Source organism: Daucus carota, chromosome 7, assembly GCF_001625215.2.
Source record: "Daucus carota subsp. sativus chromosome 7, DH1 v3.0, whole genome shotgun sequence".
Taxonomy (NCBI): Eukaryota; Viridiplantae; Streptophyta; class Magnoliopsida; order Apiales; family Apiaceae; genus Daucus; species Daucus carota.
The window spans coordinates 29,746,721-29,767,836 of NC_030387.2; the positions used below are offsets into that span (position 1 = coordinate 29,746,721).

Below are 21,116 nucleotides of genomic sequence, written 5' to 3' on the forward strand. Positions count from 1 at the left end.
TCGGTTGTGGGTCTTTGCCCATGGTGTGTGCACAGTTACAGACTAAAACATAATAGGAAAATACACTTAAAAGTAAAAAATTAGGCTAGAAGTCGAAAACCTCATGAATTACAAGGAAAATCTTGCATTATTTCCACATATATGTTAGAACTTTATAGTTGGTGTGTCAATTGGATGCATGACATACCATGATACCATGTTGGACAATTACAATATCTACTCAGATCTCACAGATTAGTAAGCACTAAGCAGACCGCAGATAACTGGGTATGGATAAATTGTTTGCATTAGCCATACATTAATAAAGGTATTGGTATATACACGCATATTTTACTACATATCTCTTTCCCACCAGCAATTATCTGGTGGAAAATATTGATCATACAAATCATGGATCCTTTCTAACTTACCTATGCCTAAACATCTAGAACTGCTTCACCTGCAACCAAAACAAGGAAAGTTGATCACAATACTGCAGCGGTGCTTACTAGCAAAATCATAAATGGACAAAGGACAGAAAGAAACCCCGTACTGCTAAGGCGATCATAAGTTCATAACGCAATTTCTTAGATACAAGCAATAATCAAAAACATCAAAAGTTATCAGATGTACTCTTACCATGCATTTTCTTGACAAATCTTTCAAATTCCATGAAATTCTGTCTTTCCATCAGAAGCAAGGAAACGCTGAGATACGTAAAAGATGTAAAATGTCTACCGTCTGGATCATTTAAAGGCTTCGCCTTCTCCAATATACGGTTATAACCATCTCTATCATGGCAGGGGAGATCATTTTCACTGGAGACTGGTACAAGAGCATCCCATGCAGCATTCAGAACCTGGACATGGAACTGTAGTGTTACAAGATTGTTCAAGCAGCACTTAAAATTGCACTACTCACATATTGAACTTCAAGATTCTAAAATTTCCAACCAAGTTTTCACGATATTCTTTTATATTATGTTTACAAAAATTCACGAGTGTCGCCAATCAAAACTTCAAATGTCGGCACTTACTTGCCAATTCAACCCCTCCGGATCCCCCAGTTCTCCTGAGAAGTCCCCACACGGAACTAACATGCATGTACCAACACATGTGAAATTTAAGCCAGCTTCATGCTTTCTCAACATGGCCATAATTGGAGCATAGCCATCACGATTGCAGGGGTTGTAAAATCCAGCTGTTAGTTCTGCTGCATGGCTGGATGATTTGTACCACCAATAAATACCTGATAACTGCTCAAGAATTAACATGCGAGAAAAAATGGATCAAGGAGAACCCAAGTAAAATAATTAGACAGCCATAGGCTGTCAGCAGATATCTTGATTAAAGAATTAACTGATGAACTACTCAACGTTTTAAAGTATCAGATATTTACCTAACATACACATATGCTTTAGAAGAAGACTTTCAGATGAAAGCCTCAAAACACACTTCATCGCTAGCACAGAACACCAACTAAACCGCAAACTCATCCCAAAATTCACACTTGGTTCCTTACTCTAACTGCCTAATCTAACTACGCTTGATGCCTAAGAGACTTCTATGCGATTTCATGATAGTTGATAGATTAATATATTCAATCTCAAAAAATTGAAAAAGAAGCACAAATACATGATAAGAGGCATAGTTGTGATTTGTGAAGGTGTGACCTAGGCAACAAGAAACGAATAGGCGTCTGATCCACCGTAGTTTGCAATTGGAAGGCGAGCCTAGGATCACCTAAGTCTCTCAGCCTAACTTCAGTTTGACCCAGACCAATATATTTTGAACCTGGTCCAGTAATATTTGAGTTATACAGAATAAGGGGCCGTTTGGCTAAGATTAGAAGAAGTTACTTATTACTTACAGTAAAGAAGGGGATTACAAGTTAAGTAGGTAATGATTTATAAAGTTTTAAAGTGTTTGGATGATGTAACTTAAAAGTCATTTAATTGTTCGGATGACTTTACTTTAAAATATTTTATAATTTAAAGAGGTTGAGTGTTATTAGAAAAGAAGGTTGAAAAGAAGCAAAAGTTGTAAAAAAAGAAGATAGCCTTTTCAACTTCCTACTTCTCTCCCCAGAGCTTCTTTACACAAACGGGTCAAGAAAAGTAGAAGCCGACTTCTTACGAAAAGAAGCCGCACTTATACATGTCCAAACAGGCACTACATGTGTAAACATTGCGGCAGTCATAACTCACAAGTAAAACCTAAACTACGAACAACATAAAGAGGAAAAAGGAGAAGGCTTCATATTCTGCCAAAGAATAGATTCATATTTATTCTAGCAGGTTATCTTTCAATTCTTCTTCTTTTCCTTCTAATCGCTACATACAGGGACACGCGCACACACACACAAGTATATAAATGTGTTAGTAATTTGTATGCATTTCAGTAGTATAACTACAAATATTCTATTTTATTGTAAAGTGTAAGTATGTATATAAAAAAAAAAATCACCAATATATATAGTTAAACGTAAAATTCTTATGTCTAGGCCCAGACCACCTAGGCGGTGCACTGGCACCAACTCGCCTAGCATCGCCTTCACAAGTATTAAAGGGTGTATGAATAATTTCAATAATTATTAGGAAGTGAGTTATGTAACACTATGCTTTAAAAAAGTTATACATACAAGGCCTCAGATGAACAAAAAAAAAGTTGACCTCTTCTAGAAAAACTATAAACCTGTTAGATTACAGCGCTTATTATACCACCAACTTAATTGATGACTGAATACCCTTATCTAAATAGACTAGTATAGATGCAAGATATTACTACAAGATAAGGGTTTTTCTGTTTACAAATTATAAGAGGAACAAAAAAAGCCTGATCAAATAATTCACTCACCTTTGCAGCAATACAGATGCCTTCAAAAGCCATCCTGGCCAGAGCCATCAACCGATCACCATGGTCAATTAGAACTTGTGAATACCAACCGAGAAAGAACCTTCCATAATGGCCATTGTAATCTCCCCCATCACAAAAAAACCCGGTTTCTTTTGGCTGGGAATTATAGGAACCTGAGTTATCTGGGCCTCGTGCCCAGAAGGAGTGACCCCTTGTCTCAGCTGCTCTTCTCAGGCTTTTCAACAGATACTGATCATAACACTGCAATAGAAACAATTAACTGGCTGCCTTGTTCTAGAATGGAACAGTTACGCTAAAATGCAAACTTTACCATTCGATTGTTGATTCATCCAAAAGATACTCGAGGAACAAAACATTAAGATAGAATACGAAGATGTCCATATCCATAAAAGCAATGATACTTAACCAAAAAATGAGTACAAGAATATAGCTTGTTAACACCATTTTACTCATTCAGTTTAGGTGACTGTCTTTGTCAGGAATGATAGTGCACCTTTAATTTAAGATTTCTTGCGCTGGATCATTGCCTATTTTTCAATACATGCAAAATAATAAAGCATTTTTTTCTTCCTGTAATCAGTAGAAAAGTGGAGCTTACTAGTGTCAACTGTCAACTGTAGATGATATTATGATGTACATATATAACTTGAGATCACAGCATCATTTATATCACACTTGATAAAAGAATCTGACTCTTTAGAATTTTTTTAGAAATAATATAACTTGCTGTTGAAACAACTCAGACAAAATAGTCATAAAGTCATTGGAGGATCCTCCATTAGAATCAGGTCCACTAGAAAACATGTTGGACATAAATACTTAAATGCATAATCTATATGGTGGGAAGAGACATACAACATATTTGTCTTAATTTTTTAAATTAATTAAATAAAATGGCTCCCACCAAACATATTTGTCTTGAAAAATTCTGAATTATTTGCATAAAAATGTTATCACCAAAGCAAAAAGGTTGACTGCGACATGCTGAAGAAAAAGTTATATTTACATACCTGACACTAACAAAAAAACAAATTTCAAATTTAACAGAAAAGTAAACAAGTTTTGAATATTTACCTGAAATTCACCAACACCTGGATATCTCCAACCATGTTTTACAGGATTAGACGGGTATCGTAGTTCACCACATGGACCAAGCCCTATCTCAATTAGTGAGATAGTACCATCTTCAAAGAACAAGTCAAATTCTGTTCGGAAACTTCTCATGTAATCAAAGTAAACCTACAAATATTGTGCACATAGAAACTTGAAGCTTTGAATGCTACTGTACTACTTGTATAATGACATATACCTCAACCCCCGGCCCCAACTAACAAATTTAATCAAGTAAACTTGAAACTCAATTATCATGCGGTAATAACAAATGTAAACATTAGAGCAGAGCAATTATTTACCAGAAGTTATCAGTTAGTTTCAAATAGAGTGCAATGACTAGGAAAAATGAGTGCACCCATAAATCATGGATTAATTAAAATAATTTTTCAGGGTGCAGAGGCAGTACCATAAACTCATATATCATCAATAAGTCAAAGTGCAGTGGCACATTAATATCAAAATAATGATGGAAAAAGAACCTTTAGCATTGATATGGTGGCAATCGGATGTTTGTAAATACATCTGCGAGGATGGACCTTCAAACAATATATTTAAACGAGTTGAGCCTATTTAACTAAGCTGCATGCGAATTAAAGTTCACATTCTTACATGCTGAATCTTTAACAAAATTTATCCAATATGAAGAAAGAGAAAAATTTAACCTTTGTCATCTATCTGCTAATTCTTTTGTTCCCAAGTAACTTCAACTAAGATACATGATAAACAGGTGTCCTTACATTCCAGATTCAATGAATTAAATGACGACTTGAGAGAATATAATAAAAATTTCCTTAACATTTAATTGGTTTAAATGGAAAAGCATAGGTTATTTTCGAAGAAAAAAATAAGTACGTTCATCTGTTTAAATGATATAAGTAACAAGGACAAAATATGTGCTGCCAAACATATTAAAGACAGAAATGATACCTCTACAGCGGTTCGACCACGCAAAACACGTTCCTTATCAATTCCCCATGAAAGACATTCTTGATTGCGTCTTCCTGCTCTATCTGTGAAATATATGTCTGGATTGGTAAGACCAATTTCGGCTACCCAGTTGGGAAGTGGAATGATCACATCATCACCCAAATTGCCTCCACATTCATGAAAGCATAATACAACCTGAGTCAATTTCAGTCAAGACCTTGATCAGTTAATAGAGTTTGAGAAATACTACATACATGTGAATATGTGATACATTATCGTCTTTCAGAATGTGCACAGAAAAAAAAAAGATATTGGTAGCATTAATTGCTTGGGTATGTGTGTAAATATAATTTTAGTGCCTGAACATATTTAAGGTTTGGAACTTAATGATCCAATGATAATGGTGTCAGTCACTCAATATATTTTCTAATAAGATGGTCATATAATGAAAAGCATACAGATTGATCAAATTTCAGTGCACATAGAAACACAAAACATGTGCAAAGACACTATGATTTTTCAAGATATATTTGTCTTGTTTTCAAAGCATCATATTAGGTTAAACCCTTCACTGCAGATTTTATATAACTCACTTGTAATTTGAGCTTAAGATCACGGACAACTTGAAACAACCTTTTGTAGCCACTCCAATTGTACACCTGTGGACCATGTGCTTCCACTATACCCCACCAAGCGTTAATCACAACACCATCAACATTGATTGCTTTTAAGAATCTAAGCTGGTTTAATAGACTATCGGGATCCACAAGTTCACACTTCATATTGATGACACCCAGCTGGAGCCCAAAAACAAAACATGTCAAAAAACAAACATGGCTAAGCAAAAAACAAAGTATCATACATGCTGCATTTCATAAGAAGAACTACTAGTAATCCGACAAAGAGTAAAAAATGGTCAACAATTTGAACTGATCTTGTTTTAGCATTTTTTAGGCAGAAGTGCAACAGAATATAATTGAAAACCTTGTGCAAAAATTTAATCTCAACTGTTTTTGTCTACTTGTCAAAGAAGAATGAAGTTCAAAAAATCATTTTCATCATGTACAATAACACTAAATGTGATTTTGCCCATCCATAGGTTTTGCTGAGTTAATAAAGTAGATACAGATGACTCACGGGTAACATGACATAAACAGGAACATAAGGAGTGCCAGCAAAATCTCGCTCCTGCAGCCTCTGGGGTATAATAACAACCTAAACGATAAGCATAATCATTAGAACATGTCCATCAAAAAGTTAACAAGTTTAAGTCAAACCACAAAAGCACCATGACCCCAAAGCTTGTGTCTAAGCAGCAAAGGAACTATCTATGGGGTATGAACCACCTCAGAGGAAGATGGCCCATCAATTGCATCCATGATACAATAGGGAATACAAACCTGTTTAAACACCCAATATACCTACTAACCTACACACACAGACACGCACTTTTGTGATACTTTTTGCTGGCAGTCCTGTGTTGTATACTACAACGGTGAATTAAATCATCACATAAAAATTCAAATGCAGTATGCAATGCATAATTTGCAACATTGATACAAGATTTTTAAAGAAGGCCATTAATTGTAATCCAGCAGACTATTCGTACACATAAAACCCATAGTAGAGTGACTCAATACCTGCCTGTTGTCAACAGCATCCATCGATCCCCCAATAATGGGATCATCCTGAACATCTAATCCCTCAACTAACAAGGCCGAAGTCTGAGATGGAGCATTCGAGGTTACATCATAAGGGGATGAAGAAGGGACAAATATATCTTTCATTTGACATGCATTATATTCCACCGTACTTTGATAGCTAGATGACATCCCTCCTAAAGAAGCAGGTGATGTTTGCTGAGGTGTCATCTGTGTAGATGATGATGTGACCACAGTTGTAGGTGTGACAGCAGCAGGCTTTGTACCCTGCAGATGTTCAACAGCTATATATTATTCGGTGCTATTAAACTGCAGCTATAAAAAATATTGATGCACGCATACTTCATCACTAAGGATGCTAATAATCTATTTTGCGGAATTGCAGAAATCTATTCCCCATTAAAAGTAGTTACAGAACTAGGTAATGACAAATTGTCTCATACACTTGGGTCTCAACAGATTCTGTAAGAAATGGGATAACAAAATATAGAATTTACTACCAAAATAAGAAAACTCACTAGTCAATTCCAAAACAATAGTTTAATGTAATACCTGTGATCTGGAAGGGAACGTTGTTCCATCTGGTAAAACAACCCAACCAGCTTCTCTTGCCAGAGCTGCAATCACATCATTGATATCCGCTCTTACCCGAAGATTATAGTTTCCATGCCTTCGAAGCCCTGTCAAGATCTTTGCAGTAATTGCTCTTCGTTGTCGCTCTCGTAACTTTGTTCTCTCCTTTTCCTCCATTGGCCTACACCTTCTACTACCTCCTTGAGGAGTCAATTGCTCTTGATACTGCTGATTTTGTTGAAACCGATTATTACTGCTGGTCGATGTAAATCCGCCTTCAACACCTACCATGACCTGATTTGCTGTGTTCTTATCGTCATCATCTTCGTCTTCATCATCTTCTTCTTTCACATCCATCCCCATTTCATCATCATCATCTTCACTCGTCTGGAATTTTTGCATCTCACTTGACATAACTTTTTTTGTTATAATTAGTACGTTTTATACCCCTGAATATTGTTCTGTGTCAAATGCTTGTTAAGTCATGACAAATAAAGACCAACTAAGTAGCAAATTCAACAAAATCTCAAATACGAGAAGCTATAATAGAAACAATGTCAATTGTCACAAAGACCAAACAACTACTACAATATTTTTTAAAAATCTCAGTACTTCCAATGTTTAACTCAATCCCCTACTAAAATTGCTCGTTTTAGTGAAAAAACTACTTATTATGCCTTAAAATAGATTCAATTATGTTCTCCCTTATCATTGCTTAAATGTGCATAAAATGCATTACAAAATTTATTAATACAAAACTTTTTAAAATTTCTAAGAAACCAACCCCCAAATTTGATTCTATTGATATTTTTTGCCATAAATATCCATGTTTCTGAATCTCCGCACTGCTCTGGACTCGTATAATATTATAAAAAAAAAAAAAAAGGTTATACAACAAACAAATACTTCGCAAGTCATAACAGAAAGTGACTATTTCTTACTAAAAGTACTGCCAATTCATACTGGCACGACAGCAATTCATGCTGACCACTAAAACACTAGTCCGGTTGATGTTTTTTAAACTTAAGTCAAAATGAGTAACTTTAGGCTCTTATAATTTGGACTAATCCTACTATTGTAAAAGAAGACATAACCAAAAAAAAAATTCCAGCGGTACCGATTAAATTAGCCTACTACTACTTGTAACTTAAGTTCATGATTCTATCAAGACAATAAAAAAGCAAAATCAAAATATAACAGCTAAAATTGATTTAAATGAGTTTGAAAGCAAAAAAAAAATATAGATACTGATTCAATATAAATAACAACAATGAAGCATATATGAGTTCATAAAAACCTATATATACAAACGTACACACAGAACTGATAAATGAAATGTATATACCTTGTACTGTCAGTAAGTAGCAAACACTTTCCACTTCATTTTCAGCTTCACCACACACATAAACATAAAGATCACAATTTATCATATTTTAACACTAATCCTCACTTTCAACACATAGTGATAGCAGAGAAAGACCAGATCTGTAAAAAGGGTGGATCTTTTACAGCGAAACGGCCGGAAAGAGTCGGAAATGTTGAGTGATGAGTCGTAGGAGATAGTAGAGTGTGAATTGAGGTGTTGAGAAAAAATTAGATTTTCCGGCGACGGTCCGGCGAGAGTAGAGAGGAGACGGTGGAGAGAGAAAGGGGGAGATTAGGGTTGGCACGCGTGTGAGGTGTGTGATCGGTTTGGCACGGTTTAGGCGTGTGGGGGGTGGTTCAGCACGTGCCATGCGCGTGATCGGTTGTGTCACGTTCATTTTGTTTTTCCTACTTTTCTAACTTTTTTTCTTTTTCAGACACTAAACAGAAGTACAGAACTAAGGGACTGCTATTGTATCATGATTTTTATTGACTTTTAAAATCTGGGTGTATTCAATTAAGATTTTTAAATACTCTTTAAAAGTAAAGAGGTATTGTATCAGGATTTTTAAAAAGTCTTTCAAAGTTTGAGGTATTGAATTACAACTTTTAAAGAGTTATTAAAAGTCAGTTGTTATTCAATATATCAATGACTTCGGTGAAAAAATATAATTGATAGACTTTTAATGACTTTTTATGGAAAATAGCCTAGATTTTTTCAGAAAATTGTCAGGCTATTCTTGAAAAGATTTGACATGACTTTATTTTCCCTCAATTAACTAGTCGCTCCAACCTAGGGTTCAACCTCTTCCTTGACCACATAGATTTTTGAAAATAATTCCAAATAAATAACATGCTACGAAAACTCCTGATGCCTTGACACAGAAACTGTTTGTGAAATGCTGATGGCTTATCGACAGAAGCTTCAAGTTCAGATAGATACAAGTACGAGATACCACGAATTTTTTGGTGTAATGTGGCCAAGGAAGAGGTTGGGGAATGACATGGCATTGCACGCAAAGTTTATCATTTTTTCATCAGAACTTTTATCAGTTACAGAATGAATGAGGACTGATATCAGCTACTTTAGCTGCATTATCACTTTATGTAACAATCACTTCTGGCTTAAATATAATCATCACAAACTAGTATTCTATTTGAGTTTATTTTTCTAGTCTTCGCAATCTTAGAATTTTTCATAGACAAGTGCACAACAATTTTACACGAATAGCTAATAATTTATACTTCTTGCTGTTGCTAATAATTAAATTGATATCTCCACACATTCACTTGAGTTCAAAATTGCCTAGTTTAACTCCACTAAAGCTCTGTGATCACAAAAACAGGAACTCGACCAAACATGCATGAACTAATAAAAATACCAGTGCCCACTGCACGCGTCCAAGTCCAGAACACAAAAATTTATGTTCACAATTAATGGTATCAAAAGTGAATACAAAAATCTGATACAAGGTCACAATTAACATTATGTTTATAAATATGATTCAGTAAACAGTATTATAGTATATATAATACAGCAATAATACCTTGTACTCGATTTTGTAGTCGCCAGATTTGTGAACATACACCCAACTTGGGTATAGCAGAAGATCGAGAGGGTATAACAAAAGGTCTAGACGGTTTCAGATAGGCTATTAATGATTTTAATAAAAGTATATTAAAATATTTCAAAGTCATGAATTTGTAAAAAAAAAAGTCTGTTAAAGTTTTTAAAAGTCATTGTCTCAGGAGTCATGAATTGTTTTTGAAATCTTAAGAAATCAACGAGAGTCATTAAAAGTCTATAAAATCCATTAAAATCATCCTCCCGAAATTTGTCATTAAAAGTCATGATACAATACCAGCCCCCAAGTAATGAAATTTTTTGATTAATTTCGAATTAATATTTATGAAATATTTTATTAATTTACTGATTATATTTTAATTTAATTAAAAATTTGTAATTCATTATTTAATCATCAATACATCAAAATTTGATAAATTAACTGATTAGTACCAATTTCTACATGACTAGAAAGATAAATTTATAAAATTTAAAATCAATCTAATTAAATTTAAATCTAGATTTTGGCCTTTGCGGTAAATTTTTTCTTTTTAATATCTCACATTTCATAATTCTAAAATTGAATTAAATGTCATGAACAAAATCGGATTAAAAGCTTGTTTGACATAAATGTGTCATCTTTCGTCCTCTCTTTGGGCAAGATAAACACATACAATATTTTAAAAATTCTAACACTATTTAAGAATAAAAAAAATGTTGTTGCAAACTAAACCCAAACTAAATTAAAATTCAAGAATATACTTCTTTAAAAATTTCAATTAGTTTGTTGTGTTTCCTGAAGGGTTTTATAACATGTTCTAAGAAAATAGAAATCACATAATTGGTTGTAGTTTTAATATAATTTGTTTTATAAAATTCATCAGCTCTTTGTGTTAACCCGTTGGTGCATAAAATCATCCATTAATTTTTTTCAGCCATATGAATTATATGACTTTCGGTATTATGAAATTGTTATTCAGTTTCGTACATCTAGTCATAGGTTGCAAAATCATTTGTTGAGACTGAACTTACTTTCGGTATTATGAAATTGTTATTCAATTTCGTACATCTAGTCATAGATTGCAGAATCATTTGTTGAGACCGAACTTCATCTATTAATATAACATGTCTAGCCACTGTTATTATGACATCACTTAACTGGCTATTATTCTTACTAGCCTTTAACCCGTGCACGGGTGGGTATATAGTTCGTAATTTATTATTTATAATTTAAATTTTAACATCATTTTATTAGTATTTTAATATTAATGAATTGAATTTTAATTAAATTATATCATTCAACTGACTATATTTTTCTCCCGATTACTTGAAAATACCCTAACACTCACACACACACACACATATCAGGATTTTGGTACATTTAATCCGAATTTAGTACATGTAGATTTAAAAATAAAAGAATCAGAAAATTCAAATCTTTTCCAAACATAGATGATCGTGTAATACCTTTGAAAGATTCGGTAATCTAATCAATCGAATTTCAACGTAAGTTTGTAATCTTTGTTTTTTGACAACAGAACTTTCATGATTAAAGTTAGAAAGGGTTATGTAATGGTTCTTGTTTATATTGAAATAAAACACGTTAAATTTAAAAAAAAAGTTATATAAAGGTTCTTGGTTAAAAAAGATATTCAAAATTGTATATTTATAATTTCATTTATAACATTGTTATAATTTTTTTAATGAAATATTATATGATAATATATTGTTATGAGTGTTTTTAGTATTTCAAACTGTTTAACAATGTAAGACCAATAGATAGACTCCACATTTGTAAACTTGTAATACCAAAAAGAGAGTACCAAACCAAAAAATATGACTAAAACTTTGGACTACAAATTATACCATGTTGACTTATTATAGTATAGTATAGATAGTATAGATTAGAACATAAGTATGGTCATATGATAAAAAAAAACAACTAATATTCATATAATATGTTTAATATTATAATAAGAAATTTTTAACTTTGGAGTGACAATAGGAGCCGGCAGACTTTTGTTGCCAATTATTTGAAGTCGGAGACATAAAATCGAAAGATTTAATCTGGTGTCTCCTTCCTTCTGTTGTTGGTTGTAGGTGACTTCTAATGTCAACGACTTGAAACATAAAATCTAGAAATTTAAAGTTGATGTCGTGGATGATCTGCATGAAATTTGATAACTAAATTGTTATTATCCCCGAATTTTTAAAATAAATTAGACATACCTCCGAATGCAAAATTATAAATAACTATTATAGTGTTATTATAAAAAACCATCACAAAGAACATAATTGAAAATTGAAATGAAGTAATTTCAATTTAAAATTATATTCAACAAAAAAAAAAAGTAACTTCAATTCTTGTAAGCATAATTATAATCAGCAAAAATAAAAAAATAAAGCAAAAACAGGATTGCATTACTGAGACAAACTGAACAACAAACATATATGATATAGCCAACAATCAACATACAATTTATCTCAACAAGCTTCCTCATAGATTTATAAAGAACTCTATGAAGTATGACAATTGTTCAACTTTTTCAAGGTAAAATACAACAAGAACAAAAATCATAGGTGCTCCTCTCCCAAACCTCATTTTCCTCTTTTCCTATTTTGGTATTAATCATTTTCCTATGAATTGCCATTGGACATATAGGATTTTACTCTTTCTTGCTATGGAGGCACAGCCAGTCGGTATCTAAGAGGTAAGTAGCAAACAGGATCTAGTCAAGTGGAGGTAGTTTGTTTAGTCAGTAGCTGATTGCACATCTAGGACTGCTTCCCCTGCATATAACCCAAAAACATATGAACAGTTCAATTTCGGCTCAACAACGAACAATATACGTCAGTAAACTATTATAACATCTCTTTTATCACGGACATCATGACAAGTTTTGGTGGTTTATGGTATGCAAATATCACAACGTAGGTGAATGGCAGGCCTGTGAAGTATTATTAAATTATTGTTTATTTTCATATTTTCAAAAGTAAGGTAAAAAATGTCAAATTTGAAACAGTTAAAGGCTATGCATAACATTTCACTATAACAAGAAACAATGATGACAGGCAACAAGATTGACTTCCAGTTTCGGCCATCAACAATGCAGAGCTAGAGGTCACATAAAATTATATATCAGGACATATCTTCACTGGCCGTATAGTTGTACCCTGGAAATCTTACAGGAAAGTTCAAGGGAGAAGACAACTAGGTTTTGAGTAGCCATGAAAGATTATACTAGGATGGCGAGAGAAGAGTCTTTTCCTAGCCCAAAAACAAGGGGCCCCATCAAAGCAGTATCATGCAAAGAGCTTTATAAGAAAAGCTTAGTAGCATATATATTTTTTTCATAATGACCAGAAGCAATTACAAGCAGAAATTGATAGCTTTAACAAGTACTTCTGATTCTGAGTATTACAATATTCAGTTATTCCTTAACAAGTACTTTAAATAATTAGCTGAAACCAAAGAAAAGGACAGACTAGAAATTACCATGCATTCCCCTGACAAATCTTTCGAACTCTGTTAGATTGTGTTTTTCAAGTAGCAAGGGGCTGAGCCGTAGGTATGTAAAGGCAGATAAATGCCTCCCATATGGATCATTTAGGGGCTTGGCATTTTCCAATATTTTGTTGTATCCTTCTCTATCATGGCAAGAAAGAGCATTCTCACTTGCAACAGGTATATCAACATCCCAGGCAGCATTTAATACCTATATACAAGTCAAACATCCACAATAAGATTTATGGGTCATAGCACAACTCTATGCTGATTGCATATGCAACTCTATCTCAATTATGAATTGTGGCGCTCAGGTATGATAAGCTGATCAGTGATTGATTAATTCCTTTTTAACTTTATTCTTTAGCTGGTTATTGCACATAAGAAATCATCAGAACTTAACTTCTTGAGGTACAAAACTGCAAGATTTATATATCAAAAATAGTTGGAATTCCAAAGGAAAAAGATCTTTCACAAGAGAATAATTGCATTCAGGGAAGCATATTACAGTAACTACCTGCCAAACTAATCCCTCAGGGTCCGCAAGTGCCTCTGGAAAGTCTTCGTGTTGGTCTAGTGTACGCAGCTCAACGCATGTAAAGTTTAGGGCAGCTCCATGCTTTTTTAGCATTGATGCTATTGGAGCATAACCATCCCGGTTACAGGGGTTGTAAAACCCAGCAGTTAATTCTGCAGCATGACTGGCTGTTTTATACCACCAATGTATACCTGATAGCTGCTCGTTGACCATAATAATGTAGTAAAATAAGCAAACCCTCATTTGTGACCTCTTAGTTTCTTAAGAGGAATTCAAATATTGCTATAAGAAGCTTGTGAAAAGAGTGATCACCTTAGCAGCAATTGGAGTCCCTTCAAATGCCAGGTTCGCCAGAGCAAGTACTCGATCACCATGGTCAACAAGAACCTGAGAATACCAGTTAAGGAAGAATCTCCCATAGTAGCTATCATAGTCTCCTCCATCACAAAAGAATCTTGTTTCATGTGGGCTGGAATTGTAAGAGCCTGCATTTTCTGGTCCCTTGCCCCAAAATGCAAGTTTTCTTGCTTCTGCCGTCTGCTCCAGACTCTTCATTAAATACTGATCATAACACTGCCAGTACACATAAAGAAGTTATATTGGTGATAAAGGTTTTGACTATAACTATCATCGAGAAAAATACGCAACATTTTATTTTGTAATCAAACCATGTTTCTTATTATTATAAAAACACCATACACTTACATAGTTACCTGAAATTCACCAATGCCCGGATACCTCCAACCATGCTTAGCTGGATATGATGGATATCGTAATTCTCCACATGGACCTAACCCAATTTCAATCTCAGTTATGATCCCACCAGCAAAGAACTCATCAAATTCTACTCGAAAGCTTCTCATGTAATCAAAGTAAACCTGCATTAATTACGACAGAATGATAAACTAGACAACCTTGAGTCCTAAATTAACTTTTAAACTGATCCAGAAACAGGAGGAAAAAACGTATATTTACAACAACTGTTGCAACTCAAAAGTGATCCATAAAAGGAAAGTGCATTGAATGAAGTACAAATTACTAGCAGAGTATACCATGAAACACTGCTCACCAAAAATTTTGCAAGAACGCGACAGAAAAAGAATACAACTCTATAGTCATTACAAGGTGTAATACCTCAACAGCAGTCCGACCTCTCAGAACTCTTTCTTTGTCAACGCCCCAAGTGAGGCATTCAGAGTTGCTTGTTCCTTCTCTATTCCTGAAATATATGTCTGGATTTCCTTGACCGATTTCTGTCACCCATTGCGGAAGTGGAATATGAACATTATCACCAACATTGCCTCCACATTCATGAAATGACATAACAGCCTGTACTTTATTACATTACTTTATTTTGAAGCAAAACTAAATACACAAGCACAAGCACATTCTTTAGTGACTAAGCAAAAAAAAAAACCCGAACATATCGGCATATGCACACTTAGAAATTTTAAATGCTTAAATTAATAATTATAAAGATATTGAACAGCAGTAGCTAGAAATGCACCCCAAACAAGCTTTCTTTGGGAAGAACTCAACAACAGTCAAAGCTAGTAGTTTCCTCTTTGCGCATACTTGGAACAAAAAGTGAAAAGGTATACTTGCTACAAGGATGTACCTTGAACCCACACATCTAAAGAAACCCTATTCAAAAAAAGAGCAACTCAGTCCACAAGAAGCATATTCATTATTGTTATGCGCTACACACCTGTATTTTAAGATTAAGATCCCGTACAATCTGGAAAAGTTTCTTGTAGCCATTCCATTTATATTGTTGAGGAGTGTGAGCTTCCACTATGCCCCACCAGCAGTCAACCATAACCCCATCAACATTTTGTGACTTCAAGATTTTTAATTGATTTAGCAGATCATCAGCATTAACCAGTTCACACTCCATATTAACGATTTCAAGCTGTTTCGCAGTAGAAGAAAGGCGAATATGAATTATACAACTTATAATACAAAAGGTTCTTTAAATGTTAGATGGAGCAAACTGAAGAAAAAAGATGAACTCACTGGTAACATAACATAAACAGGAACATATGGGGTGCCAGAAAAATCTCGCTCCTGCAACTTTTAAGATGCATAAAAACCTATTAGAAATATATAAATCTTTCAGAGTGATGGTAAGTCCGTTAGAAATATTTAAATATCAAAAAGGTGGCAAGTAAGATATAAAGGCAGCAAGTAAGCTCCTGCAAGAACTTTGAATTCAAGCAATAATAGTGGGTGTGACATAAAGAACATATCTTCCGGAAAAGAAGTAATGAAAATTATTTGACATGGACACTACTAAAGTTCATGTATGACAAGCTTAGAAGTTTTTTTGTTCTGATTTAGCTTTACTTGTACTTCAAAGAGTCACTTAGTTGGCAGACTGCCTACTTATCTCCATTTCCGGTGGTAATTCAGCAGCAGAAGCTGTTGCGAATATATTTCAACCAATATTGAGTGAGATGTGTGATTTGGGTGCCAACTTTTAAAAGAGCTTTGCACAATAAGATCAATTGCATTCCGCTAATAACTGAGAAACGTGACCCAAATTACTGTAAATTAGCATAGATAATATCATAATGCTCTTTTTTCATAAAAAAAGAACACCAATTAGTCCATTTCTAAGTATATCAAGGCCATCACACGACAATAGGCTTCCTATCAAAAATCCAAGATTACATTCCATATCTACATTGAAGCACTACAACCTCTCACACTCTCTCAGACGCAAATCTTAAGATCACTGTCCAAATAATATTTACCTAGTATCTCAAAACACCTTGCTAAACCACAGTCTGCGCATAGCCAAAAATTAATTAACTAATAACAACAAAAACTCAATCAACTTAAGTTTACTCAGTAATAATACTGTTCTTACATTTCATGCTCCCTAGGTTACCAGCACTCTTCATTTTACCTCGATTACCTCTATCAGACACCCGGAACTACTAAGAAAGTACTAGTACTAAGTTGCTTCCGAAGTAAAATTAGACATCAATAATGCTAAAACTACAAACATACACTCCGAACCTAACTCAAACATAACAAAATCAAACGCAAACAGATCAGTCTCGATTCTCGAAACAGTTAAACTAGGAAACTCTATACAAATTGAAAACAACGAATTAAAACAATTAGGCCCAAACAGTAAATTAAAAATCGAATAATACATAAATACAGATATAATTAATTATATATACCTGGTGGTGAGTAGTATCAGAGACGCTAACAACATCATGATCCTCATCTTTCTCATCCTTACACTTAACTCTGCTCAAGCTACGAGCACTGTTACTTATCAATTTCGCCTTTCGAAAAGTGAGCTGATCGGCCGGACCGAAATTGAGCGCCGGAGAAGGCAGGAGAGAACGGCGTGTCGACAATGGCGGTGAAAAACACGCCATTGATGAAGAAGAAAATGAAGAAATTGACATTTTTGACGATTTTTTCAAGCATAGAGATGAAGAAAATGAGTTGACATTTTTATAGGAGTAGAAGCTAACTTGGGAGAGTGTAAAAGTGAGAGAGAGGAAATGGCGGGGAAAGAAATCCGTGATCCAAGATATACTGGTATATAATATGAAAATAATTGTGTACAGGTAGTTAGGCTTTAATTGTTTAAAATACTATAGTTCTGATTCTTTCGATTTTACAACTTATAAGTTACTTATAAATGGGTTTCGGGTTTTCGACACCGGAGAATACTAAGGAATTATAAGTAACAGAACTTACTACGGTCCTTGTATTTAACAAAAAAGAGATGCGTTGTTACTTGATTCAAGCAACAGTGATGCAACTGGGTCCAGAATTCATTATACTCTTGCCTCTTTTTTTAGCTAACTTGAGTTATGTTCTGCATTTACGTGTACATGTCATATGTGTATATATGTTTGGCATATCAGGTGCTTGGCAAAATGTACGAATGAGTGTTTGCAAATTGCAATTGTGAAGTATAAGAATCTGAAATTTGCACTGCTAAAATTCTCAACTCAACCTTGGATTGTCTGCAATATTATTATTCTGCATCTGTCACGGATAAAGTGCCGAGTGCAACTTCCAATGTGTGAAAATTTTATTTCTATTATTATCAACTACTATTATGAGATCATTAATGATCGAAGCTTAGTCTGACCAACAAAAATTAGACACTTACTTGTTAAGTGTTAACATTCAAACAACCAAGCTTCTTAGTTGTGTAAAACGTACTTCGTATTCTTGTGAAAAAATTGCCAGCTGAGCCTGATATCAGTATATGGGGAACTCATTTAGCTAATTGTAAAAAAGGAAACAGTTAGTCAACTGAAATTGTTGATGATTATGTTCAGCTACTCATCGTTTGGATCCGTAATATATTAGCTACCATGTGTTTATCGCAAAGTTGTATGCAGGACAGAATCGGTTGGAAGATGCGGATAAACTGAGAAATTTGGTGAAGGGACTGAAGGTCCAAGATTTAAAAATGCCGCGTTGTTGCAGCAAATTTCTGTACTGCCCTGTGTTCCATCAGGTACTTGACAAGGTCCTTGCCTTAACTGTTTTCATACTTAGATTTACTTGTTTGGAGACCTATATTATCATAGCTTGTACTGAAGTCTCCTAACCTTTCTTTTGCTTGAACGGTCTAAACTCTCGTGTTCATTGCTCTGCTTTATCGAAAGGAGAAAAGAATAGTTTTAATAAACTAATGCATAATGAACTATATACTGGTATGTTGTTTATATTAGGTTCTAAAATATTACATTTACAATATTGATCACCAATATATATGTGGTGACAATTATAGAGAAATTCTGGAATCATGGGAATTACCGCATGCTTGTCGGTATGGTTGATGTGATCTTTGCTGAAATTGATCGTCATTTAGATCAGTTGTCTGAATTCACTTTCTAGACTTGTCCGGGTGTTTAGTTGTTTCTATATTCAATTTGAAGTAATCTGAATTCTTTTAATTAGGTTTAATTTCGTATTTGTCTAATAATATTGTTGTAGTTATAAATATCATCAACAAGACATTCAGTAACTTGATCACTATTATATTTTGTTTTCATCGAAACTGTCTCATACAAATTATATAAAAGATATAATATTTTTTTATTCATGTTTAATAAATTGAAATTGAGTTATTATTAAAATTAAATTTGTTATGTTTGTCAGATATCTAGATAAATTGTTTATCAGCTAGAAATATGGGTACAATAAGTTTAAGCAGCACTATTCTATACAAAATCAACTCAGAAAATACTTGCCTTGCTTATGTTTACTATATAATTAACTGCAAACATTTAAACCAAGAAGTTGTTACTCAAGCATAATTAAATCTATTTAATAAGCCATTTTAAGTATTGAAACACCTGTTGAAGTGATCTATATATTAAATATCAACTACATACAAGTGAAATACATAATATTTCCTCTTCTATCTGCTACAATGAAAGAAGCCATCCTTGAAATACTTCTTGTTAGTGCCAAGGGCCTGAAGCGTACCAACCTTGTTGGTTTGTTTTCAAATCCTTCAGTTTGATCTTTGCCCTTCTGTATAGTCTTTGCTTTCTTACTAGCTACAGATGCTTTTTCATTCTTATTTTTGGCAGGAAAGCATTCCTATTTTGTGATTATTGAATGTGGAACAAAAGTTGGCACCAGCAAAATTTCAAAAGGTGAAAAATGAATTGGATATCATGCCTCTCTTGAATATATTCGAGCTAGTTAGCATTATAAATTTTTGACTTCTTGTATGTTATAGACTATAGTGGACCATAGACTCTGACATGTGTACATATGTTTATTTGCAGCAAATCATAAAGAAATTCTATGGAATGGGAAATTCTTATTTGTGTTTCCAACTTCTGAGTGGCAAAACATAACTCACCTTAAGCTGAAAATTATCGAAGCAGAATACTTCACAGATGGCAGATTTGTTGGTGAAACCATGTAATATTTCCTTACTGATATCTCATAAGTTAGAAAATAATTATGATTATTGAGTGATGTCCTGTGTTTCTTGATGATCTAAAATGATATATTATGAATTCTTATAAATTGTTGATGCATTGGCCATATTGAAGCAGCAACATTTATAATTGTAACATTAGCATGACCTTGATTTCAACTTTTTGTGATTAAGTATCAACCTCAAAGGACTGATGGTGGAGGGAAATGATAAAGGAGTCATTGAGTTGAAACCAACCCCATATAATGTGGTTCTGGAAGATGATTCTTACAAAGGAGAGATAAAATTAGGACTCAAGTTCATCAAAAATGTGAGCCTCTTACCATCTTACATGCTTGTACTTTATTTCTTTCTTCTTCTTTTTCCGTTTTCTATCCTGTGATTTTGTTCAAACTGACTGTAAACCGGTGGATAGCCCAAGGGATTATCCTATGTCATCCCAAATCATGGATTAGATTCTCGTTCATCCTGATATTTATTTAAGAACATATACTAATTAATTTGTAAGCCATTTTTTTAACACAACCGATTCTGATTTCATTATTTCGCAGGGAGATTGTGAAACAAAGAGAAGAGAATCAGCAGCAGAGGGAGAAAATAGTGGCTCAATATGTAACACCATAATGAAAGTGTGGAGTATGACATGGTGCAGTATACTTTATTTTTGCAGAAAGACAAGTTATGATTATAAACAGAAGGAAAATTAGGAAGAAATATGAGCTGATATATGAGCGAGTGATAAAATATTGACATCATTAGCCATGCTCTCTTCTTAGGAAGCCATTATACAATTAAAATAAGTGATAAAAAGGTTTTTGCTCAATGAGTCTTGGTTTGCAAATAACTAAACAAGACACTGCAGCATTTTTGTTTTTGGCTTTTATTTTGATAAAATTGTTTCCATCATTTACATATATATAAGAGCGTTCCATCTGGGAGCCCGGGTGTGTTGAAATATAAGTATAAGATCCATAAAGGGGCCTCCTCTAACACCTTAAGATTTTAGGTGGATTCACAAGGCAACTCGAACCTAAAAACGTAGCCTGTAATTATCAAACTCCGAGTCCTCCT

General features: G+C 33.8%; 3 protein-coding genes across 7 annotated transcripts; 1 reads left to right on the forward strand and 2 right to left on the reverse strand.

Annotated features, from left to right (window-relative positions):
• Positions 1-270: 270 nt before the first annotated feature.
• Positions 271-8,865, reverse strand: LOC108196219 (beta-amylase 7). Of its 4 annotated transcripts, none has more exons than XM_017363409.2 (11): positions 8,475-8,865; positions 7,109-7,578; positions 6,536-6,823; positions 6,033-6,110; positions 5,489-5,692; positions 4,896-5,090; positions 3,930-4,094; positions 2,835-3,095; positions 1,016-1,234; positions 619-838; positions 271-439 (listed from the first exon to the last, which is right to left on the reverse strand). In XM_017363409.2, the coding sequence occupies exons 2-11, from the start codon at positions 7,541-7,543 to the stop codon at positions 417-419; spliced, it is 2,088 nt and encodes a 695-aa protein (XP_017218898.1). In that variant the 5' UTR covers positions 7,544-7,578; positions 8,475-8,865; the 3' UTR covers positions 271-416. The 4 variants fall into 4 exon arrangements, with proteins under 4 accessions (XP_017218898.1, XP_017218899.1, XP_063937179.1 ...); XM_017363410.2 differs by having other exon boundaries at positions 7,109-7,590; positions 8,475-8,814; XM_064081109.1 differs by lacking the exon at positions 6,033-6,110 and having other exon boundaries at positions 8,475-8,616.
• Positions 8,866-12,450: 3,585 nt separating this feature from the next.
• On the reverse strand, positions 12,451-17,715 carry LOC108196760 (beta-amylase 2, chloroplastic). 2 transcript variants are annotated; one of them, XM_017364193.2, is made up of 9 exons: positions 17,296-17,715; positions 16,118-16,168; positions 15,810-16,013; positions 15,236-15,430; positions 14,815-14,979; positions 14,414-14,674; positions 14,081-14,299; positions 13,555-13,774; positions 12,451-12,848 (listed from the first exon to the last, which is right to left on the reverse strand). In XM_017364193.2, the coding sequence occupies exons 1-9, from the start codon at positions 17,527-17,529 to the stop codon at positions 12,811-12,813; spliced, it is 1,587 nt and encodes a 528-aa protein (XP_017219682.1). In that variant the 5' UTR covers positions 17,530-17,715; the 3' UTR covers positions 12,451-12,810. The 2 variants fall into 2 exon arrangements, with proteins under 2 accessions (XP_017219682.1, XP_017219681.1); XM_017364192.2 differs by having other exon boundaries at positions 16,118-16,174; positions 17,296-17,712.
• Positions 17,716-18,511: 796 nt separating this feature from the next.
• Positions 18,512-20,840, forward strand: LOC108196762 (elicitor-responsive protein 3; the record flags this gene model as incomplete). Its single annotated transcript, XM_017364197.2, has 5 exons — positions 18,512-18,602; positions 19,687-19,752; positions 19,888-20,026; positions 20,220-20,355; positions 20,597-20,840. Coding segments are annotated over 5 exons (588 nt in total), but the record flags the coding sequence as incomplete, so codon positions are not given.
• Positions 20,841-21,116: the final 276 nt, after the last annotated feature.

What these genes read in the sequence shown, in the direction of transcription:
- LOC108196760 (XM_017364192.2), bottom strand. Translation starts at nt 17,529, where the DNA reads ATGTCAATTTCTTCATTTTCTTCTTCATCAATGGCGTGTTTTTCACCG. An exon ending in CGGGCATTGGTGAATTTCAG is followed by an intron (nt 14,675 to 14,814) that starts GTAACTATGTAA and finishes GTGTACTGGCAG; the next exon opens with TGTTATGATCAGTATTTAAT. An exon ending in ATTTGTCAGGGGAATGCATG is followed by an intron (nt 12,849 to 13,554) that starts GTAATTTCTAGT and finishes GGTTATATGCAG; the next exon opens with GGGAAGCAGTCCTAGATGTG.
- LOC108196219 (XM_017363409.2), bottom strand. Translation starts at nt 7,543, where the DNA reads ATGTCAAGTGAGATGCAAAAATTCCAGACGAGTGAAGATGATGATGAT. An exon ending in ATGCTGTTGACAACAGGCAG is followed by an intron (nt 6,111 to 6,535) that starts GTATTGAGTCAC and finishes CTTATCGTTTAG; the next exon opens with GTTGTTATTATACCCCAGAG. An exon ending in ATTTGTCAAGAAAATGCATG is followed by an intron (nt 440 to 618) that starts GTAAGAGTACAT and finishes TTTTGGTTGCAG; the next exon opens with GTGAAGCAGTTCTAGATGTT.